General features: G+C 57.1%; 2 protein-coding genes and 2 non-coding genes across 6 annotated transcripts; all 4 read right to left on the bottom strand.

Annotated features, from left to right (window-relative positions):
- Positions 1 to 454: 454 nt before the first annotated feature.
- On the bottom strand, positions 455 to 15,309 carry KANSL2 (KAT8 regulatory NSL complex subunit 2). 3 transcript variants are annotated; one of them, XM_032093919.1, is made up of 10 exons: positions 15,265 to 15,309; positions 13,775 to 14,032; positions 11,588 to 11,766; positions 11,014 to 11,128; positions 9,711 to 9,874; positions 7,682 to 7,848; positions 6,718 to 6,814; positions 3,596 to 3,849; positions 1,644 to 1,829; positions 455 to 942 (listed from the first exon to the last, which is right to left on the bottom strand). In XM_032093919.1, the coding sequence occupies exons 2-10, from the start codon at positions 14,023 to 14,025 to the stop codon at positions 814 to 816; spliced, it is 1,542 nt and encodes a 513-aa protein (XP_031949810.1). In that variant the 5' UTR covers positions 14,026 to 14,032; positions 15,265 to 15,309; the 3' UTR covers positions 455 to 813. The 3 variants fall into 3 exon arrangements, with proteins under 3 accessions (XP_031949810.1, XP_031949809.1, XP_031949811.1); XM_032093918.1 differs by lacking the exon at positions 15,265 to 15,309 and adding an exon at positions 14,128 to 14,589; XM_032093920.1 differs by lacking the exon at positions 15,265 to 15,309 and adding an exon at positions 14,128 to 14,588 and having other exon boundaries at positions 455 to 939.
- On the bottom strand, positions 997 to 1,124 carry LOC116436856. Its single transcript, XR_004237090.1, has one exon. It is a non-coding gene; the product is annotated as a small nucleolar RNA SNORA2/SNORA34 family (small nucleolar RNA).
- LOC116436855 lies at positions 6,514 to 6,641 on the bottom strand. Its single transcript, XR_004237089.1, has one exon. It is a non-coding gene; the product is annotated as a small nucleolar RNA SNORA2/SNORA34 family (small nucleolar RNA).
- A 1,135-nt stretch (positions 15,310 to 16,444) lies between the features above and the next one.
- On the bottom strand, positions 16,445 to 25,949 carry CCNT1 (cyclin T1). Its single transcript, XM_032093894.1, has 9 exons — positions 25,764 to 25,949; positions 24,644 to 24,725; positions 24,267 to 24,395; positions 23,391 to 23,451; positions 22,053 to 22,115; positions 21,354 to 21,399; positions 18,838 to 19,001; positions 18,452 to 18,522; positions 16,445 to 18,124 (listed from the first exon to the last, which is right to left on the bottom strand). The coding sequence occupies exons 1-9, from the start codon at positions 25,934 to 25,936 to the stop codon at positions 16,742 to 16,744; spliced, it is 2,172 nt and encodes a 723-aa protein (XP_031949785.1). The 5' UTR covers positions 25,937 to 25,949; the 3' UTR covers positions 16,445 to 16,741.
- Positions 25,950 to 26,860: the final 911 nt, after the last annotated feature.

Raw genomic sequence — 26,860 nt, 5'->3', positions numbered from 1 at the left:
GCTCCACCGGGCCGGCCCCGCCCTGCGCCCCCACCGCCGCCAATCCGCGCCCGGGGGCGGCGGGGGAGTCCCGGTGCCGCCGCCGCATCCCCGCCCCGGGCACCCCCCCCGCATCCCCCCCTTCCCGTGATCCCCGGAACCGCCCGAGACGGAGCCGGTACCCCCCGCCCCTCCTTCCCCGCGGCGGGGATCGGTACCGAGCCACCGATCGCGGCTGCCCCGGGATGGGATCGGCCCGACCCGCGCCCCACGGAGCCCCCCGAGTGTGTCCCCCCCGGCACTGCAGCCGAGACCGAAATGAAGGGTGACCCCCAAAGAGCCCCCCCGGTAGCAGGAGGCGGGGCCTGGCAGCAGCGGGGTCCCCCCTCCCCGGGAGGGGACACAGCCCCCAGGGCACCCCCGGACATCCCCCCGCCCATCCACCGGCTGATCCACAGACACAGGGACACCGAGCGCCCACCTCCGTCACTTTATTGTGGGGGACCCCGTGGGAAGGAACCTCTGTCCCCTCAAAACGTTACAGGGCCACGTCACCCCCCCCCGGGGCACATCAGGGCGTGGCAAAGGATCCCAGAACTTCCGTGGTTTCTCCCCCTCTTCTCCAGGTCTTCTGCGGCTGCTCCATCCCCAGAGAGGAGGGGAGGGTCTGGAGACCCCACGCTGGGGTTTCAGGGGTCCCTGTGGCTCCAGGAACCAGTGGAGGAGCCGGAGCTGCAGCTCATCCTGGCACGGGAGCAGGACTCCAGCACCCGAGTCCCCCCCATATCCCACACTGGGGGTCCCCCGGGTGTGGAGACGCCGGAGCTGCCGGGCTCAGCTCACGGCCCCTGGCTCCAGGCTCCCGTTGGCAGCTGCTCCCCGGGCCGGGGTGGACGAGGCTGTTTCCTGTGGCTGCTGCTGCTGGTCATGCCGGGGCCCCGGCTGGTACGGGAGGTGACCCTGCAGGGGACAGGACAGGGACGGTGTGTGTTGGCTGTGGTGGGACACAGCTGGGGACAGTGTCGCTCCCACACGAATTGGCTGTTCCATGGGATGGGAGCACCAACAGACCGGGAGACGCTTCCTGTGGGCTCCTGCTTGAAACCAACGGCTACAGCAAACCGGGGGTCTTCAGTCAGAGCCTGGGCTGGGGTCCCCCCCACCCCAAAACTCGGCTCTCATGACAGAGGAGGCAGGACAGGGAGGTGGGTGACATCACCAAAGAGGACACTCTGTGGGGAAATCCCAAAGAAGCCCCAGGCTCCAGGCAGAAGGACAGGAGCAAGTTTCAGTTATTCCAGTGAAAAGTAAGACTCCAAGGAAGAATGGAGAACCCCTGGCCTGGGAAACAACTCCCCTAAAAACCCCCAGCTGGGATTAAGAGGTTCCAACAGCAGGCAACCCCCCTGGCCAGACATCCCCAGTGTCCCAGCCATCCCCACCCAGGACAAGGGTGGCACTGAGCCACCCACGGAGCCACCTCGGGGGCCAGGCTCTGGCTGCCACCCCCACCCCGGCACTCCTAATGCCATCCAGACCATGGGCACACCCAGGCTCTGGAGCTGCGGGGTGGAAGAGGAGCCCCTCCTGGTGGGAAGAAGGGCGGGGTCTCCTGCTGGGAAAAACCCATCCCGGGGTGGGTGATGGGTCCCACCCGGCCATACCTGCGCGGGCAGCTCGGCCGGAGGGATGAGCGGGGTGGAGGAGCTGCCCCTGTCTGTCTCCTCCAGTGCCAGGATGTCGATGGGAGCCTCGGCCATGTCCCGCAGGGATGGATCGAGGGTCACAGAAGGGTCAAAGAGCAGAGGGGAAGGGGGGCACTGCATCCCATCACCCACCACGTCCAGGTCCTGGCAGGGAAAACAGCGCAGCGGCTCATGAGGAGGGGTCTGAGGAGACTCCAGTCCTCTGAAGCAGCAGGAAATGGAGGAGAAGGGCAAGGGAGGAGGAGGAGTGGGCGCCATGCCCCTGGGACCCCTGGCCAGCAGCCAGGAACACACCCCAGGAACCCCCTCCTCCTCCTCCTCCTCCTCCTCCTCCCTCTGGAATGCCGTGATCCTGGCTAACACTGTTGAGGACAAGATGTGGGACACACCACCTGGAGCCCAGCATGATGTGTTGTCCCCAAAATGTCCCTCCAGCACCTGGAATGGCTTCGATAGGGTCTAACCAGGCCCTTCTGGGGACCCCCAGAGCAGTCCCCTGTATCCAGCATGTCACAAACATTCCTGGGGACCCCCGGATCAATCCCTGCTCTCCAGGATGTCACACACATTCCTGGGGACCCCCAGATCAATCCCTGCTCTCCAGGTTGTCACAAACATTCCAGGGGACACCTGGAACATCCCCACCTTCTCCTAGGATCTCACACCTCCTCCGCTTGCCCTGACACCACAGATGGGGACGGACAGGCTCTGAGGACTCCTCCATCTGCCCTCTCCCTGACGAGGGGAGAGGCTGGGATTTGTTTTGGCTCCAAAGGGGGTTTGACACAAGGGCGAGATTCCCGTGACTCACGAGTGGCGCTTCCCCAGCCTGGCACGACGTGAGACACAACACAGATGCCCCCCAGCAGCTTCCACAAATCCGCAGCGCTCCAGAGGGAGCTCAGAACCCTCTCAAAGGACAGGATGAGGGAAAACAGTCCTGTTTTTCCTTCCTAACCCAAAAAACCCACCTCCTGTTTGCACAGAAAGGGGCTGGGATCTGATCTGAGGCGGCTCCTGCTGCTGGAATCCTTCCTCCATCACCAAACCCCAGAGCACATCCCAGCTTTGCCTCCAACAGCAGGGCTCTGCAATCTCGGGAGCATCCAAACACGGAGGGGACACCTCGCTCAGAGGAGCAGCTCCCACAGATCCTGGGCCTTTGCTTTTGGCTAAATGCATTCCTGAGGCTTTGAAGTCTCTTGGCTTCAATGCAGGATGCCACAATAATCTGGGGATTAAAATCTTCGTCTTTTCCTCATGTGAGAGAAAATGGGGGGGAAAAAAAATCCTCTTTCTAAGAGGCCCCTGAAAGGATTTCAATGAGCACAGCCATTCCAAAGGAGCAGCCACCAAACCTTCCACATTCCTGCATTTTCACAGAATCTCAGGATGCTTTGGATCGGGAAGGAATGTAAAGCTCATCCCATCCCACCCCCTGCCATGGGCAGGGACACCTCCCACTGTCCCAGGCTGCTCCAAGCCCCAATGTCCAACCTGGCCTTGGGCACTGCCAGGGATCCAGGGGCAGCCCCAGCTGCTCTGAGCACCCTGTGCCAGGGCCTGCCCACCCTCACAGGAATTCCTTCCCAATAGCCCAGCTAACCCTGTCTCTGGCAGTGGGAAGCCATTCCCCCTTGTCCTGGCACTCCATCCCTTGTCCCAAGTCCCTCTCCACCTCTCTGCAGGCACTGGAAGGGGCTCTAAGGTGTCCCTGGATCCCTCTCCTCTCCAGGTGAGCACCCCCAGCTCTCCCAGCCTGGCTCCAGAGGTGTTCCAGCCCTTGGAGCAGCTCCGTGGCCTCCTTTGGCCTCGCTCCAGCAGCTCCTCCTGCGCTGAGCATCCCAGACCCAGATGCAGCATTCTGGGCGGGCTCTCAGGAGGGCAGCGTCCCCGTGGGACCCACTTACATCGCTGAATTCCAGAGGCAAACTCTCCGTGGGCTGGAGCTCGGCCGCGCTCAGGTACAGATCGGTGGGAGCAGCTCCCAGCTCCTGGGGGACAGCCAGGACCTGCTCGGGGACGTACATCTGGGGGGGCAGGCGGAGGTGCAGGGGGCAACAGGGCTCCTCAGAGAGGCTCACGGGCACAGGCTTGTTGCATGGAACTTCCTCTGAGCCCTGGCACGGCTTGAAGAGTGTCTGGTTTGTATCCTGGCAGATATCTGGGAAGAGGCAGTCAAGGAAAGCAGCAGAGGTATGGCCAGAAACACATCCAGAAGGATGAACGCTGAGAAACGCTCCCAACTCCCCCACAAATGGTGTTAAACTACCCCCCCATTTCTCCCAGATCAGCAATCCAGAGCCTAGAGCTGCACCCCAACTGCCCAGGGATGTGGGTGACATAATTTCCATGATGGAAAACTGGGACAGCAGCCACAGCCCCCCCCCACCGTGGGGGCTGGGAGATGTGGCTGGATCCCTGTAAACCACTCGCAGATCCTCAGATGGATGGCACAAAGGCACGGGATTAACTTTTGTTTGCAGACATCCGTGGAAAACGATCAGCTCCAGCCCCACAGGCAGGGAGATCCCAGCACACACAATGCCTTTCCCACAGCCAGGAGTTTAGTTATGGTATTTCCATCTTCCCACTGCATTTTCCTTCCCAATGGAAAACCTGTTCCTGCCAGAGGTGTAAATGGGATTTCCTGCCTTTAATCTCAAACTCTGCTTCAACTGCATCACACTTGCAGAGAAATCCAGAGGCACAGAAGCTACAGATCAAACCCCATCCTGCTCTGATCCTATCACCTTCCAAACCTTTCCGCTTCCCACCCCTTCTTTCTCTTCCCACGCCCATCCTTTTCTTCCAAGCCCCATTCTCTTCTGATGCCATCCTCCTCTTCCAACTCCTTCCTCCTCTTCCCACCCCTCTCTTCTGACCCCATTCCTCCTTTTCCACCCTTTTCCTCCTCTTTTAATCTTTCTCTTCTTCCTATCCCTTCCTCTTTTCCCAATCCCCATTCACTTCTTCCAGCCTCTTCTTCCAACTCCTTCTTCCTCTTCCTCCTCCTCTTCTGATCCCCATCCTTTTCTTCCAACCCCTTCCTCTTCTTCCCCCCTTCCTCCTCTTCCATCCCCTTCCAACCAGGATCATCCCAACTGCTCTCCAGCTTTGGGGGGGGTTCACGCTGCAATTTCCTCAGACACCACACACAGTGTGGGAGAGGGGAAAATATTCCCAAACTCACACAAACTGGGAAAAGACACCATGTTTACATCAATTTCTTCAGCTGTCTAGGTTTGAGATTCACCCTTCTCTCCTCCCTGCTCCAAGGATTTCTCATGAATCCACTTCCTGGCAGAGCCATAATCCAGGCTGGCAGCAATGTCGGAGCCCAGCCCAACAGAGACAGACCTGGGACACCCAAGGGCAGAGGTGGTGAGGGACCAGGGGATGGGGAAGGCAGATTTTCATCTCCTGGAGCAACTCCCAGCTCCCGGCACCGACTTTACTGGTAGCCAAAAGCACAGACTGCCAAGAGGACAAAAATCCCAGGCTCCATCTGGAGCCTCCCAGCCTTTCGCCATCCCTTTAGTGCCCTGTCACAAACAATCCAGCTCCTGAAAGCAAACAGAGCCCAAGAGCCTCCCAAAAAGCCACAGATGTTATCAATGTTATCAGCTGCCCGAGGAAAAGCTTGTTTGTGTCAGTGAGGGTCAGCTGAGAGCTCCTGCCAGACCCAGCTCTTCCCCTCCCTCCCGGGAGTGGCAGCTGCCAACAGCAGCTTCTCCAGCTGTTTTATGGGATTTCTCCTCTTTATTTTGAGGTCTGTGGTGGTTAGAGAGAAACAAAGGCAGCTTCCAGCTCCTGCTCCCTGCACAGGGCTGGGGGAGTCTGACAACTCCAGGGACAATGTGAACCCAGGGGCTCTCAAAAATCCAGAATCTCCAAAAAATCTGAAAGCTCCTCCAGATCTAAAAGCTCCCAAAAACTCACGAGCTCCTCCAGACCCAGGAGCTCCCACAAATCCAGAAGTTCCACAAACCCAGGAGTTCCCACAGACCCAGGAACTCTGATAAACCCAAGAGCTCCCACAAATCCAGCACCTCCCCCACAAGCCCAAGATCTTCCACAGATCCAGAAGCTCCTCCTCACCCAGTCCTGGGACCCAGCGCCAGAACTTGTCCTGACTCACCCCACTGCTCACTCCTGCAGCTCCAACCTGATCCAAATCTGGACACATCCACCCACTCCCACAAGAGCGGATAGAGCTGATGCACCCAGGGCAATGCTGGAGTCAGGGATCCCATACTGGGGGTCATCCCTGAGCTGGGGGATCCTTGATCCCATGCTGGGGGCTGATCCCTGAGCTGAGGGATCCCAGTGGGACTTGCAGTGCTGGCTCTCCAATAGCTGAGGCTGATTTGGGAAGTAGAACAGCTCAAGGCTGTTCACACACACAAGAGAACTTTTCCAGGGGTCACAGAGACTGAGGCGGGCCACAGCAGCTCCAAAAAGGCTCGGAACTACCCTTTCAGACCCTCCCAAAAATCCCCAAGGCCACGCTCTGGTGTGTGTGTCCTCAGGTGGGGGGCAGGCTCTGCTCCCAGGGAACAAGGGACAGGACAAGAGGAAACAGCCTCAGGCTTTGCCATGGGATGTTCAGGAATTTCTGAATTCATCAGGAGGAATTTCTTCATGGAAAGGGTGGTCAGACATTGGAAGGGCTGCTCAGGGAGGTGGTGGAGTCTCCATCCCTGAAGGGGATTCATGCACATCCCTCACAGCTCGGGATCTCTGCTTCCACGTGAAATGCCCACCCTGTTTGGATGCTCTGGACCCAAGAGGCCACGGCAGGACCACCCCTGGGACCAGCCCAGCCCTTTGTTGCTCCCTCACGAATTGGCTGTTCCACGGGATGGGAGCACCAACAGACAGGGAGACGTTTCCTCTGGGCTCCTGCTTGAAACCAACGGCTACAGCAAACCGACGGCCTTGATTCAGGGCCAGAGAGGGACAAAGGAGGCACAGCCACAGGGCAAACTGCTGGCAGACAGCTGGGAACAGTGTCAGGATCAAAGGATACGTGTGAGGCAGTGCCGGGTCATGGGGAGGGACTGGTTGGAGCATCGGACGTCATCAACAAAGGCCAAGCAGCGCTGGCTGGAGCGGGTGGTGTGTGCCTGAAATCATGGAATGGGTTGGGTTGACCTTAAAGCTCCTTAAGCTCCTGTTCCCAAGGGCAGGGACACCTTCCACTATCCCACGGTGCTCTAAGCCACATCCAACCTGGCCTTGGACACTTTCAGCGAGGGGACAGCCACAGCTTCTCTGGGCAACCTGTGCCAGTGCCTCCCCAACCTTGCAGGGAGGAATTTGTTCCCAATATCCCACCTAAACCTCTCGTATCTTAGCTTAAAACCATTCCCTCTTGTCCTGTCACTGCCTGTCTATGTAAAAACTCCCTCTCCCTCTTTTTATTAAGCCTCCTTTAGGCACTGGAATGGACTCACTCAGACCCAGGAGCTCACATAGACCCAAGAGCTCCCAAAAACCTGAGAGCCTTGACAAACCCATGAGCTCTCACAAACCCATGAGCTCCTACAGACCCAGGAGCTCCCAAAAATCCCCAAGCCCACAAATACCCTGAGCCTCCTTTTCTCCAAGCTGGGCCCCCCCAGCTCCCTCAATTCCTCAGTTTTCCAGCCCCTTCTCTTTGTGCTCCAGTCCCTTCCCCAGCTCCGTTCCCTTCTCCAGACTTGACCCTCGGTGTCTTTCTTGCTGCAAGGAGCCCGAAACTGACCCCAGGATTCAAGGTGTGGACACCAAGAGCTCCCACGGACCCGAGAGCTCCTGCAGACCCAGGAGCTACCACAGATCCACAATCTCCCGCAAACCCCCCCAAGCCTCAACAAACCCAGCAGCTTCTCCAAACCCGCGAGGGTGACAGCCAGGGCTATCCTTGCAGGAAGGGGAAAATCTGCCAGGGCCTGGGATCAACTCCCAGAAAGACACAAGAGGAGACACCCATCCAGGATGTCCCCACGGACCTGCTGGGCCGCGCCGTCGGTGGCCAGGACCCTGCGCTCCCGGAGCTGCCGGTGCAGCAGAGCCTCCACCCCGTAGCGCTGCCGGTAGCGCCGGAGGCACTTGAGCCGCTTTAGATTCTCCCTCTCCTTGGCCATCAGCCCCTCGGGCCCTGTCAGGAGGCTGCTCCCTGCAGAAATAAAAGAAGAGTCAGGAATCTCCACCCACCTGCCCGTTTTTTTTTTGGCATCGAGAGCCCGAATCAGCCGTCAAGGGCTCCATCCACAGGACCAAGGGGAAGCTTTGGGAGCCGTGCCAGGCGGTGCAGGTTCCATCCCAAAATTTATCCCGACCTCTCACCATGCACCAGGAACGCTTGGGCCCCCAGAGTATTTTTAAAACCTCCTTTAAAAATAATTCAGCCGCTCCCATCCGTTGTGATTTCAGCAGCAGAACAGAAGCTTGTCAAATTCCAGGTCGCTCCTGTGTGAGTTCTGGAAGCTTCCCGCCAGCATTCCCAGTGTAATTACAGGGCAACGCTCAGGATCTGCTTTTCTCTGACTCGATTGCTAAAAAGAGTTCTGCAAAATTGGTATGTACCAAACTCCTGGTTATTTTTACTTGAGCCTGAGCTGAATTATGGCGTTTTCCAGGATGAGCTATTAAAGGACGATGCTGGAAAAAAAAAAAGAGTCCTTTGCTCTGCAATACTTGGGATCAGTTATACAACTCGGTTTTGCCTCTGTTGAACTGGGAATTCCTGCTCCCAAGAGCATATTCTGCACAGGGAGAACGTCAGCAGAGGCAGAGGGAAAGCTGCATCCATGCTAAGGAGGAATTTGCCAGTGAAGCAGCACTGGTGTTACTGGAACCAACTCCTGTCCACACACCAAGGGCCTTATGGATGAATATTTTTTGTTCGTAAAAGGAAAAAACAGGAAATCCCAGTACAAAATAAGCGCTTTTGTCTCAGAATTAACATTACAGCTCATTTCCTGCCAACGCTGCAAGCTCTGAAGAGCAAAGAAAAGCATGAGCTTTGGAACTCTAATGATATGGATCTCTGGGCATGGGACCAGCACAGAATCGTGGACTCAGAAGAGCTCTCCAGGATCAGAGTCCAACCTGTGACTGATCCCTACCTTGTCAGCCAGACCAGAGCACTGAGTGCAATGTCCAGTTGTTCCTTGAACACCTCCAGGGATGGGGACTCCACCACCTCCCTGGGCAGTTCCAATGCCTGACCACCTTTTCCCTAAAGAAATCCTCTTGATGTCCAACCCAAACCTCCCCTGGCACAGACTGAGGCCATTTCCTCTTGTCTCATTGTTCTGTGGGAGCAGATCCTGATCCCCATCTGGCTGCACCCTCCTATCACGGACTTACAGAGAGTGAGATGGTCTCACCTGAGCTTCCTTTTCTCCAGGCCTTAGGATTGTAGCTTTTATGTTTTTCATATCCTGTAATTCTTCAGTGTATAATTCTAAACTCCATATAGACTGTTAGCTACTGTTCTCCCATTCTGGTCAGGCAAAACAATTCCTCTCTAGGCCTGAAGCTCAAGGACACCTCACTGTCTCAGGCCCCGAGAAATGTAAACAACAGTGAGTTGGAGGGGAGCAAACTTGGGAGTAAATGACTTCATTACCTGAAGCTGTAATTGAAGGATTAACCCCTGATATGCAAATGGACGAAACTTATAAAAGTATGAAAATCCATGACCTGACATCCATTTTGTGTGTAGCTCCTGGGGGCTTTGACTGCCCTAATGTACCTGAAGGCCCTTCAAGAAATAGAACTGCTTTTATCCTCTTAATTTTGTCTAGCCTCTGTTTTCAGGTAGTCCCAAAAAGGCATCAGGCTCAGCTCCTCCCAGCTCCCTCAGTTCTCCAGACCCTTCTCCTTGTGCTCCAGCCCCTCAGCGAAACACCTACTCCAAGTGTGGAACCCTCCCCTTACCCTGCTCTGAAATCTGCCTTTAGAAAGGCCCAAACCCCCGTTTTTTAGCAGATTTTTTTGTGCACGCCCTCAGGCAGGAGGTCCCGGGCTCACCGATGGCCTCGTGCTCTCCCTTCCGGCTGTGCAGGAAGCGGCGCTTCTTCTCCTTCAGCAGGTGCTGGAGCCGCTTGAACTGGTCGATGTAGAGGGACTGGAGCCGGATCAGCTTCTCCCGCATGATCAGAGCCACCTCCTCAGCCGTGTACACGCCGGCGTGCCTGGAAAACCCACACAAGAGGGTCTGGCTGGGAGGGTCCCTGGAGACTGATCCCCCCCAAAGGGTGTGGGGATTGATCCCTGAAGGGTGTGGGGAATCCTATGGGATTTTTCCGCTGAAGAGTCTGGGGGTTCCTCAGGGATGAACCCCCAAAGGGTGTGGGGGTCCCTTGGGGCTGCTCTCCAAAAGGGTGTGGGGGTCCCTCAGGGCTGATCCCGCTCAGGGTGTGGGGGTCCCTTGGGGTTGTTGCCACAAAGGGTGTGGAGGTCTTTCAGGGCTAAACCCCAAATGATGTGGGGGGGTCCCATCGGGCTGTTCTCCTGAAGGGTGTGGGGGTCTCTCAAGGCTGAACCTGCCATGGTTGGGGGCAATTCTCTGAGGATTATTCTTCCAAAGGCTGTGGGGCTGCCTCAGGGTTGATCCGCCCCCCCCCCAACAATACTGATGTTATTAGGAAAATTCTGGGTTACACCATCAGCAAGTGATGAGCTGAAATACTCAATTTCAGGCTTTAAGAGAAGGGATCACCCAGAGAAGCTGCTGAGCGATCCACCCCACTGTGGAAGAGGATGAGCAGCAAATGTTTCCCAGAAAACCCCAGCTCCAGGACAGCCAACAAACCACGTGGGCACAAATCCATGAAAAACCACTGATGTCATCACCTTTTTAACACAACCACCGTCCCCTGGAGCCAGAACACGTAACACGTGTGTCGAATGTACCTCAGTGAGCCCAGAACATACAACACGTGTGTAGCAGGCAGCAGCCACCACGGAATCCCAGAGGTTGGAGAAGCTCTCCAGGATTGAGTCCAACCTGTGACCAACCCCCATCAGAGCCCTGAGTGCCACATCCAGTCAATTCCTTGGACACCACCAAGGATGGGGACTCCACCACCTTCCTGGGCAGTTCCAATGCCTGACAACTCTTTCCATGAAGAAATTGCTCCTGATGTCCAACCTGGCACAGACTGAGGCCGTTTCCCCTTGTCCTGGTTTCCTGGGAGCAAAGCCTGACCCCCACCTGGCTGCAGCCTCTTGTCAGGAAGTTGTGGAGAGCCAGAAGGTTCCCTCTGAGCCTTTTTTCCAGGCTGAGCCCCTTCCCCCCAGAATGTAACACAAATTTAACTCTCCAACCTACTTGAGAGGATCCTCCTGGTCGCTGTCGATGCTGTCAGCCTCACTGTCAGGGTCCCCACGCCACGTCTGCTCCACGGTGACAGGGTCCTGCTCGCAGTCACTCCAGCTGTCCTCATCTGCAGGACATAGCACCGGGAGTCACAGGACACTGTCCCACATCCGCGGATGGCCAGGGACACCCCGGAGCTCGGCCCCATGGAGCTGAGCCGGCTCTGCCTCGTGCCAAGAGGGAATTCTCCACCCCAAAACTGTGAGTGATGGACATGGAGCAGGAAACAACAGGAAACCTCCCAGCTTGGAACTGCCAGAACACGCTGGGAGCGATGCTCCAGCCCTCCCAGGAACCACGGAAATCCGGTGGTACTATCCAGCAGCCTCACTAACATTTCCATGCTAAACCTGCAGGATTTGGGTCTGGCAGCGTGATTTCTCTGCAGGTGAGACACACCAGGCTTAACAAAATCCCAGCTTTTACTTCCAGACCATGGGATCTTTTTCCCACTGGACTTAAGAAGGGATGTTCTTGGCTTTCCCCCACAGAGCAGCCCAGCACTGCTTTTGGGTTCAGTCCTTACCCAGGATGCGGCTGGCCTCGCTCCGGCTGCTGTCCATGCTCTGGGAGCCCAGCTCTGCCCGGGCATAGGAGCTCAGCTGGCACAGGAGGGTCTCGCCCACGGGCCCGGGGTTGGATTTCTTCACCTGAGCCTGGAGCGCCAGCGCGTTCCGCCGGGCGTGCTCCGCACAGAACGAGGTGCTGAGGGACAAACCACGAGCTCGTTATGACCCCCGGCCCTCAGCCAGGCAAGGAAGCGTGGAATAGTTCGGGTAGGGAGAATCTAAAAGCTGATCTGAGTCCCCTCCCAGCTCCTGCTGCTGGAATCCTTCCTCCATCACCAAACCCCAGAGCACATCCCAGCTTTGCCTCCAACAGCAGGGCTCGGCAATCTCGGGAGCATCCAAACACGGAGGGGACACCTCGCTCAGAGGAGCAGCTCCCACAGATCCTGGGCCTTTGCTTTTGGCTAAATGCATTCCTGAGGCTTTGAAGTCTCTTGGCTTCAATGCAGGATGCCACAATAATCTGGGGATTAAAATCTTCGTCTTTTCCTCATGTGAGAGAAAATGGGGGGGAAAAAAAATCCTCTTTTTAAGAGGCCCCTGAAGGGATTTCAATGAGCACAGCCATTCCAAAGGAGCAGCCACCAACCCTGGAACAGCTCCCGAACCTTCCACATTCCTGCATTTTCACAGAATCTCAGGATGCTTTGGATTGGGAGGGAATGTAAAACTCATCCCATCCCAGCCCCTGCCATGGGCAGGGACACCTTCCACCATCCCAGGCTGCTCCAAGCCCCCTCCAGCCTGGCCTTGGGCACTGCCAGGGATCCAGGGGCAGTCACAGCTGCTCTGGGCACCTGTGCCAGGGCCTCCCCACCCTCACAGGAAGGAATTTGTTCCAAATATCCCACCTAGCCCTGCCCTCTGGCAGTGGGAAGCCATTCCCCCTCATCCTGGCACTCCATCCCTTGCAAACAATCTCTCCATCTTTCCTTCAGCTCCTTCAGGCACTGGAAGGTCACAATTAGGTCACCTCTGGACTTCTCTTCTCCAGAACAATCCCAATTCTCTCAGCCTTTCCTTCCAGGAGAGCTGCTCCATCCCTCTACTCAGCTTGGTGCCTCTCTAGACTCGCTCCAACAGCTCCATGTTTTTCCTGTGCTGGGGACAGGGCTGGAGGCAGCTCTGGGTGCAGGGTTTCACCTGAGCAGGGCAGAAGGGCAGGGAACACCCCCCGGCACCTGGAATCTCTCATAGAGAGCTGGCTGCAGGTCCAGCCTGGGAATGCTGAGAGCCCACTCAGCACTGTGGGAAGGTCACCTCTGGCACCGGCAGCAGGCAGAGAAAAGAGCTTCCAGTTAAAGCCAGTGAGGTGGGTGAGTTTTTGAGCTCTTCTGCTTCCAAACATTCTCACTGGACTCTGCCTTCCCCACATTTTATGGCACAGGGACCAGGGTGGAGACAACCACTGTCCACATCCCTGTAAATCCCTGGAAGCAATGCTCCTGTGAGGAATCTGTGCTCTATCGCCGTGTCCATAACTGTTCCATCCCCTTCCATCCCCAGCACTTGGAGTATTTTAAAGAGCTCAGGACAGCAGCAGCACAACCAGATCAAAGCTCCACAGGGACCTGAGTGGCTGCACTGGGGACTATCCACTGGCACAGGCAGTGGGAAGTGCTGGGATGAGGGAGGGACAGCACAGATGGATCCAGTGTAGGGCCTGGAGCACTCCAGCCACCTTCTGCTTGGCCAGGGCACAGCCCACGGTCCCAAAATGACTCCATGGAGTCTTTTTCCAGCTTAGAAACACTTCGGAAAAAGGGAGATACTTCTCAGAGGTAACCCAAGTGCAGCAGCTGAAGGAGAAAAATCATGGAATAGCCTGAAAGGGACCCACAAGGATCACCAGGTCCAAATCCTGGCCTTACATAGGACATCCCAAAATCCCACCATGTTCCTGGATGCATTATCCAAACACTCCTTGGGTTCTGGCAGGGTCGCTTGCGAATGTGACCACTGCCCTGAGGAGCTGTTCTGGTGCTCAACTGGGGGAAGAACCTTTTCCCAAAATCCAATATAAACTTCCCCTGACACAGCTCCAGCTGTTCCTTCAACAGGGAAGATGAAGAGAAAAACCTCCCCCTGCCTCTTTTAATTCCATAGGTTTTGGAACTGGAAAACCAGGAGGCAAAGCCACTCACCCATCCTTCTTCTCAGGTTTGGGAGCGGCGTTGGGACAACGCTTCCCGTTCTTTGTGGACACGTAGCTGCACTGCTTGAAGGGAGCATTCCTGTCCTCGAGGATGTGCTTGATGCAGAATTCCTGCCCTTCCAGGCGGGGCTGGGAGCAGGGCCGGGGGGCGAAGGCACAGGCCAGGGGCTCCTGCGGCCGCGGCACTGGGGTCAGGCGGCCTCGGCTCGTCGGCAACACATGGATCCGGATCCTGTTCATGCCGACGCTGCAGGAGGGATGCAGAGCAAGGAAAGAGAAATAAATAAACCGGTGATAAAATGAAAAGCAGCAGCGGGAAATTAATTTGAATAAAAGTCTGACCCCTATAGCACAAGATGAGGCTGCTCCTAAGGAGGTAATTCCCAACAATGTTCGAGGGAACTTTTAGCCCTGCAGAAATCTGGGTGGGATCCTCTTCTCCCAGTGCACCCTCAGTGCATTTCCTGGATGCTCCCAGTGCCCATCGCCGCCTCTATCCCGATGTATCCCGGGGACTCGTCCTGCCCCGCTACCGGTGCCCATCCCGCCTCAACCACGGTCTATTCTGGTGCTCATGCCGGCCTATTCCCGCCTCTATCTCGGTGTAGCCCGGTGCCCATCCTGATCTATCCCAGTCTCTCTCCCGGTGCCCATGCCGGTCTATCCCAGCCTCTCTCCCGGTGCCCATCCCGGTCCATCCCAGCCTCTCTCCCGGTGCCCATCCTGATCTATCCCAGCCTCTCTCCCGGTGCCCATCCCGGTCCATCCCAGCCTCTCTCCCGGTGCCCATGCCGGTCCATCCCAGCCTCTCTCCCGGTGCCCATCCCGGTCCATCCCAGCCTCTCTCCCGGTGCCCATGCCGGTCCATCCCAGCCTCTCTCCCGGTGCCCATCCCGGTCCATCCCAGTCTCTCTCCCGGTGCCCATGCCGGTCTATCCCAGCCTCCCTCCCGGTGCCCATCCTGATCTATCCCAGCCTCTCTCCCGGTGCCCATCCCGGTCCATTCCAGCCTCTCTCCCGGTGCCCATCCTGATCTATCCCAGCCTTTCTCCCGGTGCCCATGCCGGTCTATCCCAGCCTCCCTCCCGGTGCCCATCCTGATCTGTCCTAGCCTCTCTCCCGGCGCCCATCCCGGTCCATCCCAGCCTCTCTCCCGGCGCCCATCCCGGTCCATCCCAGCCTCTCTCCCGGTGCCCATCCCGGTCCATCCCTGCGCACCCCCGCCCGCGCACGTGCTCTGCCTCCGCGCTCCCGCGCATGCGCGCTACTGCCGCCCCGGCGCCGCCATTTTGTCCGCGGGCGGCGAGCGTGAGGGGCACCCCCTGAGGGGCGCCCAGGCAGCGCTGCCGGAGCGGAGAGCGGGAGGAAACCCGCCTCCGGGGCGATGCAGGGCGGAGGAGCCCTGGAGAAGCACTCGGGAGCCGCGCTGAGGGGCACACCGAGCCCCATTGCGAGCAGGCGGCGCCGCCGCCATCTTACCTCTCTGCCGCCGCGGCCTCCGCGCTGCCGCGCCGTGCACCCGCCCCGCCGCCTCACTGGCCCGCCCGCCAGCCAATCAGCGGCGGGCACAGGGGCAGTACCGCGCACGATTGGTTGAGCCTGCAGTCACTCACGCTGGGAGCGGCCGCGCCCACCTATGGTCACGTGGGGGCGGCGCGGCGGGAACGCGACACGTGGGCGCGGCGGGAGCGGGGGGTCCCGGGGTAGGACCGGGGGGGGCCCGGGGGGGGCCCGGCCCGGGAATCGGGGGGGGGCAGGCCGGGACCGGGTGTGAGCTCGGGCTCCGGGTCAGGAGACGCTCGCGGTAGGCCCGACTTGGTCCCAGAGCACCAGCACGGGGGTCACGAGCTCCCCTGGCATCACTCGGTTCCCTCCCGGTCTCCCGGGCCGACACTGCTCCCCACCGCGAAGGGCAGAGCCTCGACACCCCGGGAGCAGCCGCCTCCAAGAGGGGCTCCAAAAGACGGAGGGGAAGCAAGGGATGGGCCATGCCCAGAACCTGAAATCTAAGAACTGGTCCCAAAACTGGACCAAATCGGTCCCCAAATCCTTGGAGGGTGTTTGGCAGCAGCAATTCCTCCTAAAAACAAGCTAGATGTGGAACAAGAGTTTCTCAAAACCATCCAGAGACCACTCATTTATTGAAGGTCAGAGAAGTCAAGTCTAAGAAGAAAGGAAATAGGACTTTCCCAAATATTCAACCCAAACCCCGGCAGGTCCCCTGGTCCTGGGCCGAAGTTCCAGTAGAAGCTGCTTCCAGCTCAGCTGGCAACAGCCATGTGCCAATGGGATTCCCTGGAAGAGCTGCCCCAGGCACAGTGACTGCAGGACCAGCCTGGCACTTTCTCATCCCACATCCCACTGGCAATGTACCCCCCGAGTTCCCTGGTCCCCCCAGGGTTTCCAGTGGAAATCCCAGAATCTGCAGGAAGGGAGCAAGGGATGGATATCGGATCCCAAACCAGAACAGATCCAGGGGCAAGGGAACAGGACCCATAGGAGGGAGAACAGCTCCCATCACCTGGGATTCCCTCAGCCCCCCACATCCCTCCATCCCCCAAAAACTCCTGAACACCAACACCTCGAGCGGAACCTCCCCAAAAGCCCTCCTGGGCTCTGCCACAGCCCCTCGGAATTAAAAGGAACCAAACCACTAAGATATAAGTTAATGCTTAAATTATTTGTAAAACATCTTAAATTTTCTGTGACATATTTTAAATATCCCCCATGTTCCCCAGAGAGGGGTCAAAGCCCAACACTAACTGGGAGCCTATGGGGGAAAGGGAGGAATAGAGAAAGGGTTCCTTATCCTTTCACAGCTTTAACAACTAAATATCAATAATAAAAGTTATATTATAATAAAATAAGTTCTTCGTGAGGCAGTGGAGATCAAAAAGCCCTTAGAAAAGCCCTGCAGGTTTGGGCTCGGGCTCTGGACTCAGTAGTAAAAAGGGGGTTATTTGGGGAGGGGAGGCAGCGGGGGGGGCGGTTCCGAGGGCAGGGGGGGCGGTCGGGGCTTGTCCGTGTTGGCGGCAGCTCTGGAGCCGCTGGAAGCCCGGGGGTTCAGGAGCTCGTACGAGTGGAATTCAAAGGCGGGGGGCTGGGTGGGCTGCATGCCCTGCGCGCTCAGCAGCGAGTGCAGCATGTTCACCGTGTCCTGATAGTCACTGGCCTGGCTGGCGTTGTGCCCGTTGGCCCCCGAAGGCCCCTTGTCCGATTTGTGGGTGCCCCGAGCTTTGCTGGGCTGGGATAAATCTGAGCTGTGCCCAGGGAGATGGGCGGCCCCGGGAAGGTGGGCGTATGGGAACGGCACTCCGGGGCCTTTGGAGACTTTGCCCACCTTGGGCTGGTGCTCGTGGGACATGGCCAGGGGCTCCTCGGGCAGGGGTCTTTTGCGGGTGGGGGCGAGAGGCCCGTAGCCCTTGTGGGGGGTGGTGGTGGCGGTGGCACCGGGTTGGGCGCTGTGTTTGAAGTCCCCCGGGCGCTTGGCTGCGGTGCTGGGGCCGGCGCCGAGCTGGGCGTGCAAGTGTTTGTGCGAGTGGTGGTTGTGGTGGTGGTGGTGGTGGTTGGATGAGTGGCCCTTGTGCTTCTCTTTGTACTCCCGGCTCTTCCCTCCACTCTCATCCGCGGAGCTGTGTCTGTCTCCGGGACCCGGCACCTTAATCCGCATCTTGATCTCCTCCTGCTTGGAGGGGATCGGCCTCTCCCCGCCTCCACCCACCGCCGGGATCCTCATCTTGAGAGCTTTGTCACCCTTGTCGGCGCCGGGCAGGCGCTCGGGGTTCTCCGGCCCCGCGATGGGGATTTTCAGGATGATTGGGGAGGGGTTGCTGTCCTGCTGCCCTTCTCTCTCCCGCTGCTGCTGGACCAGGAGGTTCTGTGCGGCGTAGGCGTACTGGGAGCGCACGTTTGCTTCCATGTTTTCCAGCTGCCGCTTCTGTGCCGCCAGTTCCTCGGCGTGCTTGGCCCGGTACTCCTTGAGGGACACCTTGGCCGATGGGGCGTTCTTGGTACTCTGCTTCGGGTAGGCAGCGCCGTCCTGCTGCGGGTGCTCGGCGGCCGACGAGCTCTCGCTAGTCCTGTGGATGTCCAGCTTGGCCGGGGGATGCCAATGATCCGCCTGGGACGGGTCGGCAGCGCTCGGCTCGCCGGGGGAATCGGCCGCGGCCGGGAGCGCCGGCCCTGCGCCGGCAGTGGAGGACGTGGACATGCTCATGAGCCCAGCGATGTTCATGTCCGAGCTGTTGTTCCTGGAGATCATGTTGAGGATTGTCTGCTCTGACAGGCTCTCGTCCTCGCCGTGGTCGTCAGTCTTGGATTTCCTGGCTGCTTGAGAGGCCTGGAATGAAACAGATCACCGGGTGTTTACTTGGGGTGTCGCTGGAGCTGGTTTAAATCAAGCAGCTCACCAGGACAGGGCAAGGTCTTCTTTACAGACAGATCCACTTTGCTCCCATCCCTCCTTGTGCGAAAATTCCCAACCCCTGGAAGAAGCAGGGCTGCTAACGCAGCTGGAAAACCAAAGTTCTGCGCAAGTTAATTCACAACAGATGAACTTGAGCACCACAAGCACCATACAGTATCCCAATTCCACACACACCTCCCTCCCCTGCTGTCCTGCATTGGGATTCCCAAAGGAATCACAGCCCGTGTCCGAGTTTCTTACCCGCCAATTCCGGATCCGTTTCAGTCGGCTGGGAGTTTTCTCGAGGATTTGCAGGAATTCATGGGTCAGTTCTGCAGAGGAGACACAAACCCAAGCGGGAGAGTCAGAGCAGCCCCAGTCCATGAAGACAACCCCCTCATCTGATGGATGGAGCTACTGGTGGGATGGAGCTGCTCCAGGAGGGGAATTCTGACAACTGGAATCACTGACCCATTCAAACTCATTTCTCTGTGCTGCTACAGAAGCTGCTGCTGCCCTGGAAAACCTCAGCAAGCCCTGAACTCCTGGAGCCCGTGAAGTGGTGTTGGAACATCAGACCCAGGACCAGCGATGCCAAAATAATTTAAGAGCCTTTTGCAGGGGAAAAACCTCGCTCCCAAACTTACCATCTAAGAGCTCCAGAGTTACAGTGCCATCAACGTATTCCCACCAGTGCTTCCCGTCCGTGGAGACTGGGATCTCCCAGTTGGACCACTTACAGGCCAGGTGGATACAGACGCAGGCCACAACGGGCGGGGTGTACTGCAGGCTGAAGGTGGTCAGGTGCAGGCTGACGTCACCGGGAGAGAAAACAAAAAGCCATCAACTCCCACGCCTGAGCTGCAGATCCACGCGGGACATGGGGGGGAACGTGGGGGTGGCCCTCTGGACCTCCCCAGAAAGACCCTGGGGCACAGCCAGCTCCATCCCGCTCCAGCACAGCGGGGCTTCGGGACCGCTTCGCTTGTTCGGGCCTGGTTTGCTACAGGGAATTTGGGTTCTCCTCCATCAGTTTTTGTTCAGTTTTTATACAGGTAATTTGGGAGCTTCTCTGAAGAGGAAAGCCACTGGGGACCTGCCAGCCCCACCTGTGCTCTGAAGAGAAACTCATCCCTGGTTTGCTACAGGAAATTCGGGATCTCCTCCAAAGGAAGAATATCAGTGCTGAGGTCACCTGCCAGCCTCTGCTCTGAGGAGAAGCTCAGCCCTGGTTTGCTACAGGAAATTTGGGATCTACCTCCACTGATAGCCCTGTTTATCCCTGTTTTGATGTGGGAAATTTGGGATTCCCCTCCAAGCAGGAAAGTCACTGGGGAGCAGAGAAATTTGTCCGGTTTTTTGCTCACCCCTGTTTTGCTACAGGAAAGCTGGGATTTCCTCCATCTCTGTTCATTCCTGGTTTGCTACAGGAAGCTTGGGATCTCCTCCACTGGTTGCCTTGTTCATCCCTGTTTTGCTACAGGAAATTTGGGATCTCCAAGGACGGAAGTCAGTGCTGGGGTCACCTGCCAGCCCCACCTCTGCTCTGGGGAGGAACTTCCAAGCACAACTCCTGGATGGCATTCAAGGAGCAAACCTGTCCTTTTCAGCTTTAGGAAGGGTCTGATCTTTCCCAAAGGATTTTTAGGAATACACTCTATGCTGGAGTGACTCAGGAAAACCTGAGCCAGGTGACCTATCACATATTTTCATTAATAAATTGATTTTCCACGTGGCAGCTCAGCCATCAGTGCTGGGGGGTGTGGGGAGCACCAGGATCGGGAGAACTGAGGGACTACGAGGATCCTGCAGGAACATCAGAGCTTTAGGAAACACAGAAGCAAGTCTTGAGTGTGGGATTTGCCCACTCCTGAACAGGCCCTTTGGGAATTATGCCACCGAGCCCTCACGTGGCACCATCTCCCCACCACCCTATTCAACATTTTTCCATCGGTGAGAAGTGGAGAGGCAGAAGTTTGGCATCTACATCCAAAAATCCTGAAGTTTCGTGGACACTGGGTTTATCCAGGGGAAGTCAAACCCAGGGAATTCAGAGCCTCGGCAGAGCGAACTCAAGGATAACAAAGAGCCTCAACTCTGCCCCAGAACGAAACCAAAGGGAGCACAAGGATAAATGCAGTTCATCCCAGAACTGGCTCTCTCAGACAAAACTGAGGCTCTTCTTCACACTTTCTGCCTGGATTTCCCTCAATTACAGCCTTAACTCCTAATCCCGTGGCTTTGAAATTCTTGCTGCAGGGATAAAACAGGTTTCAGGGCTGTGTTTACCCAAACATCACCAACACCACATTCCCGAGGCCGGAAATCCACAGGGTGCCCTTTGGAGCCCGAAACACCTTCAACAAACAGTGCAGGTGAGCAGGCAACACCTCCCAGGTGGAAAAGGGAAACCACGTGCCCACAGACATTCCCAGCCATGGCTTGGAGGCATCTCCGGCCCTGCAGCTTCACCTGTGCTGGCACCCAAACCACTTTTCCCTCCCTAATTTCCCAAAACCTCAATGTTTTCCATGTCCACGATTTTTTTTTTTGTCTGTTCCAAACATTAACTCCGTGATTTGTCTGAAGCTGAAAATCCAGGAAATTGAATTTAAAAATAATCCCAACAAAAGTGCTGGCATCAGGCTGGCAGTGAAAATTTAGGGACAAAACAAATCAGGGGAAGAATCTGGAGATGATTTTTCTTTCCAGGGAAAACTTAGGGGCAAAACAACCCATACAAAAAACTTGGGGTTGATTTTTCTTCATTTATGCCCTAAATCAGCCTTTTTTGGGGTACAAACCATATTCAGGGACAATTTCCACAGCACCTTGTTGAGTGAAAACACTCCAACACCCAAGGAGTAAGCAAGGAAAAATGTATGTATCCATTTCCCCTCCATCTTTTTGGTTAGTTTTGGGGTTTTTGGCATTTTTTTTAAACTTTCACAACTAAATTCCTATCAAATAAGCAGTAAAGCTCCTGAGGATTCCATCTGCCTTATTTTCCAGCTCATTTTACCCAGCAGCTGGCAGGAAAAAGGGCTGGAACCCTTTCTTAAGGCTCTTCCTGCGGGATCCCCAGCTGCTCCGTGACTGAACGATGCCTCTGGGGTCACAGGCAGCAGATAAATTATCAATTATAAAATTATAAAATAATAACCTGTTTGTAGCCATGAAATAGGAAGTTTGTGCCAAGTCCTTGCTGGCTGCAAGAAAAAAAAAAGAAAAAGGAAAAATCAAGGTGTTATCTGCATATTTTCATATTATCAATATTTTCATATTATCATATTTTAGTGCAAGAACCACAGGCCACCCACGGATTGAGCAGCTGCAGGCCACAGCCACGAGGATTTTGGGAACTACTGCTCACTGAGAGTTTTGTGTGGTTCAGCAGAGCCAGAATCATCTAAAACTGCCTCTGTTTTGAGAATGAGAGGGATGGAACAGCTCTCCTGGGAGAATAACCTAGGAGATTTGGGATTGTTCAGCCTGGAGAAGGCTCTGGGGTGACCCTGTTGTGGCCTTTCAGGTTCCAAGAGAGCAGAAGTGGGACTCCAGATGGGACCTGGAGTGGCAGGATAAGCAGGAATGGTTTTTCCCCCAGGAAAAAGGCGAGATTTAGATGGGACAGTGGGAAGAAATTCCTCCCTGTGAGGGTGGGGAGGCGCTGATTGCCCAGGGAAGCTGTGCCTGCCCCATCCCTAGCAGCATCCAAGGCCAGGTTGGAACAACCTGGGCAAGTGAAGTTGTCCTTGCCCTCCCAACCCAAACCATTCCAGGACTCTGGGAAGCTCTGGAGCAATTCCAGCTGGACATTCCCCCGTATTTCCCCAGCCCTTTCCTCCCAATTCCCTCTCACCTCGGACAAGCTGGGTGCACTTCACCACGTGGGTGTGGGGATGGTCAATAGTGATCTCAAACCCTGGAAGGACACAGAGAAAGGACCATCAGAACCAGCAGCACAGCCCTGGATCCACATTTCCTGCACCCCTTCCCTCCTACAGCCCTGCTTGGAGCCGGGCAGGAATAGAGGAGCCCATTTTCCTGCATCCAGAAGCCTCAAGTTCTCCAGCTACAAACCCAGAAGGTCTCTGGTGCTCCCAGACCTCCCAACTTCTGAAAGGCCTCACTGGAAACAAAACAACTATTAAGGATTTTAAAAATAGCAGGACAAAGCCCCTTGAAGCAGCTGGGAGGAAGGCGAAGACAATGGCATCTGCTCCATGGAATTTCTCTCACCCAAAAAGCTGAGAGGAAGCAGATTGTTTTCCCTTTGAACGGGCCTAAAGCACTGAGGGCATCTGAGTTTAATCCTCGCTCCTGTTTCCTCCTCAGTTTGGGAATTATGTTTGAAAGGGAAGAAAGAATTCCAGTTGGTCCATGTGTGCAGCAGATCTGCAGAATGTTCTGGGAGAACTGGGATGTTCAAAAAGGCCACTGGAGAACTGAGAGGTTGCAGAACTGGGCTTGGTTTAGCCACAGGCTTGTGGCCCACGACACCTCTGCCCCTACTGAAGGAGGGACATGGGGTGTTTGCTCTGAATCCAGTCAGGAATAACAAATCCTGCTCTTTTGGAGGGAAAATCTACCTACAAACTGCCTCTGAAACAGAAGATTTGTTAGTGAAAACAACTTTTAACAGTACATTTGATAAAGAAACAAGGCACCAGCTCCACCAGCCACAGCCCTACGTGGAGACTACTTCCAAAAACACCCAGAAACTGCTCCTGGTTTGTTGAGTTCTGGGGATTTTCCCCCCTTTTAATTATTTGACCAAAATATTCACTTTCAACCTATTTTTTAAGACATCTCTCAGTACAAACTGCTTCCTGCAACAGAACTGGAGCATTATGGCCTGGAATTGGATGGTCTTTAAGGTCCCTTCAAACCCAAACCATTCCATGATTCTATGATTGAGCTGGAAAGCACAACCCAGGACAGGGACCGATGTCCAGGCAGCACAAATCCTGGATTTTTCAGGGAAGAAAAAAAAAAAAAAAAGAGATAAACCACACTTAAATCTCTCAGCACTGAGCCTGGCACAAGTTACACCTGAAAAATTGATGTTAAAACAGGAGTCGGGCTGAAAAACGGGGTTTGTTGTGTGGACTCTGTGGAAGGGGCGAGGCTCTCCAGCCTGTGGAATTCTCCTGGCTCTGGGATTCGTGTGGCAGTCCGGCCGCTTCGAGGAACTTACCCAGGGTCTGTAGGATTATGCTCTCTAGAATGACCAGGTCTTGGGCTTGTTGCAGGTAAGCCTGGGGTTGAGAGGACAGGCAGGTTACTCACGGAGAGGCACTCGGATCAAGCCTGCACATTCCTAACACCCTTCTCTCCGGGGCAAAAACGGGAATCTCCCTGCACAGGGGGACTGGCACAGATTCCCTGGAAGTATTCAAGGCCAGGCTGGATGGAGCTCGGAGCAACCTGGGCTAGTGGAAAACGTCCCTGCCCTTGGCAGGTGGGTGGAATGGGATGGGATTTAAGGTCCTTCCAACCCAAACCATCTGGGGATTCTAAGAAAGAGGGAGCAGAGTGTTGGGTGGGCCCTGGGTGCTGGTCCCCCACTCTCCTGGGGTGGCACACGAGCAGTGCAGGAATCAGCTGCTTTTCCTGTCTTTTTTTTTTTTTTTTTTTAAATTTTCTGCAAGTTTCCCTGGAAAAAGCTGCCCCTTCCAGCAGGACTGGCTGCTTAGCTCCAGGTAAAAGGGGCTGTCTGGACAGATGAGGGATCAGCAACGTTTTTAACCCACTGAGAAAGGTGTGGGGACAAACTTCTCCCACAGTGGAGCTCCTCTGCTCCACACCTGCGTCCACACCCTCCTCGGCAGCATTCCAGGGACAGTGGCACACAGCACACCTGGATCTAGGTGTGCAGCAGAAGAGAAAAGGGTTTGCACAGAGCGGGGAAGCCCAAATCTCTCCGTAGCAGGAGTGGTTGGATTGAGAAGCTGCCCCTGAGCACCTCGGGAGGGTCGAGGAGCCGCCGGAGCCGCGCAATTCCGGATGCCATTCCCACTCCTCGGGCCTCCAGCGCTCACAGCACATCCCAAGGCTCCATCCCCACACTTACCTCACTCTTGGTGTCAAGCAGAGGCTCCTGGGGGTGCAGACAGGCATGTGCCACCTTGATTACATGCTCCAGCTTCCGGGGCTGCTCCTCCACCTTGGCTGCCAGGAAAAGTGCTGCTGGCACCACCGACTGTGGAGGAAAACACTCTGTTTGCTTAAAAAGTCACTAAATTCACGATTAAAGCAAATAAATCAGGTGGATTCTCAATATTCCTTCAGGGAACGAAGGCTGTTCAAGTCCAGCCACCACCAGGAGAGAGAAGAGGGTCCCTCTCCCTTCCCAAACCCCTTCCCAAGGTGGGCCCCCCGCCCAGGCAGCGACAGGAGTGGATTTGGGGTTCCCAGCGCCGCCCACCCTCCCCAGATCCCAGCACTTACGTTCCTGTGGAACTGGGTGAAGGACTGCACCATGTAGAAGCGGTGCATGTACACGATGGCCGTGTTGATGGTGAGCTGGGAGCTGGGAAGGGGTTAAGGAACAGCGCAGCCAAAGCAGAGACCCCCGGGCAGGCTCAGGGGAGCCGCTGGAACAGATCCCACAGGCCAACAGCACCAGGAGGGGACGGGCTCTCCTCATTCCCAGGGCAGGTCTTCCCTGCATCCCGGCACAGCTCTCCCCACTCCCGAAACAAGCTCTCCTCGATCCCAAAATGGGCTCGGCGCTCCCCATTCCCAAGCCGAGCCTTCCCGACACCCCAGGAGAGCTCTCCCTGCTCCGAAAATGGGGTCTCCTCCATCCCAAACAGGCTCGGCTCTCGCTGCTCCCAAAACCCTTTCTGGGATCTCCTTGGTCCCAAAACAGGCTCGGCTTTCGCGGGGACTCGTGGGCCGAGCCTTACCACGCCTTCGCAACGCCTCAGTACAGCTTTTCCCACTCCTGAAACGGCATTTCCTCAATCCCAAAACGGGCTCGGCTCTCCCCACTCCTAGGCCGGGCCTTCCCGACACCCCAGCACAGCTTTCCCTGCTCCTGAAACGGGATTTCCGCGATCTCGAAACGGGCTCGGCTCTCCCTGCTCCCGTTCTACCCGTGTCTTCCCTTCCCCGCATCCCGGCACTGCCTTCCCCACTCCCGAAATCTCCTCGATCCCAAAACCGGCTCGGCGCAGCCGAACCGGGCCTTCCGCTCCCTTCCACGCACCCCGGCACAGCTCTCCCCGCTCCCGCGCCGGTCAGGCCTTCCCAAACCTTTCCAACACGCCGGCACAGCTTTCCCTGCGCCCGAAATGGCATTTCCAGAACCAAAAACAGGCTCGGCTTTCCCCCGCTCCGAGAGCCGGGTCGGGCCTTCCCGACACCCCAGCACTGATCTCCCCGTTCCGGGGCCGGGCTCTCCTCGATCCCCAACACACTCGGCTCTCCCCGCACTCGCTCCCGACACTCCCCATACCGGCTCCCGGCTCTCCCCGCACCCGCTCGCGGCTCTCCCCCCTCCCCGCTCTCCGCGCCCCGCCCCACTCCCACCCGCGGCCTAGCGCGGCCTAGCGCGGCCGGATACACGTTGAGGCGCTGCCCCATGTCCTGCAGCAAGTTGGCCGCCTGCTGCCGGTACGAGAGCTCCTTGTCGGGGTCGAGGCCGGCGCGGCGGGACGGACTCCGCTCCAGCTGCTCGCGGCTGAAGTACCAGCGGCGCCCGGGCCCGGCGCCGCCGCCGCCCGCCGAGGCCTCCATGGCGGCTCTGCGCCCGCGCGGGGGACGCGGCGTGCGCACGCAGCGCGGCGGCGCGATGACGTCAAGCGTCGGGTGGGCGGGCGCGGGGAGAGCCGTTGGAGGCGCGAGCGTTCCAAAGCAGGGCGGGACCGCCGGGGAGGCGGGGACCGGTGGAGGCCACGCCCACTCCCGACAGGCCACGCCCATTCACGGATAGGCCACGCCCACTCCCTGACAGGCCACGCCCACTCCCGGCCCGGTACCGCCCGCGCCCTCCCTCACGCCCGGTGCGGGGGGGAGGGGGAGGCTCTGATTTCGGCGGGGGCCCCCCCCACCGGCTTCTCAGCTCCCCCGTACCGGGACTTCTACGCATTGAGACGCGGGGACCCCCGGGACATTGGGGTGTCTACCCCATGCCGGGGCCCCCTCCTCACCGGGACCGCGTTGTGTGTCCCCCACTCCCCGGGATCCCGGTGTATCTCTCCCCATCGGACTCCGGTATGTTTCCCTCGCCCGGGACCCCGCGGCGCCGGGATGCCCGCAGCCCTCCCAGATCCGGTTTTACCGAGCTCCCGCAGGCCCCCGCACCTCAAGACGCTGACTGTACCCCCCCCCCCCCCCACCGACTTCTCACCCCCCTTCCCTTACCGGGACCCCTCCTCAGCAGGATCCCGGTGTTTTTCCCCCCCTCCTCCCACCGGGATACCGGGATCTTGGTCCCCCTTTCAACCGGGATTCCCCCGTGTGCCCTCCCGGCCGCCCTCCACCCCACAGGCCAGGCCACAGCTCGTATCCAAAGTGTTTTATATATAATTTATCTGTACACACGAAGGACAAAGTACCTCAGGTCTGCGCTGGGGTGAGGGGGCCAGTGCCCCCCCCCCCTTCCCCCCGGGCTGAGCCCCCCCCGCCCCAAAACTGCTTCAAAAAAAAAAAAAAAGAAAA

Source organism: Corvus moneduloides, chromosome 30 (assembly GCF_009650955.1).
Source record: "Corvus moneduloides isolate bCorMon1 chromosome 30, bCorMon1.pri, whole genome shotgun sequence".
NCBI lineage: Eukaryota > Metazoa > Chordata > Aves > Passeriformes > Corvidae > Corvus > Corvus moneduloides.
The sequence above is the reverse complement of the archived record's forward strand: the minus strand, read 5'-3'. Positions and strand labels throughout refer to the sequence as shown.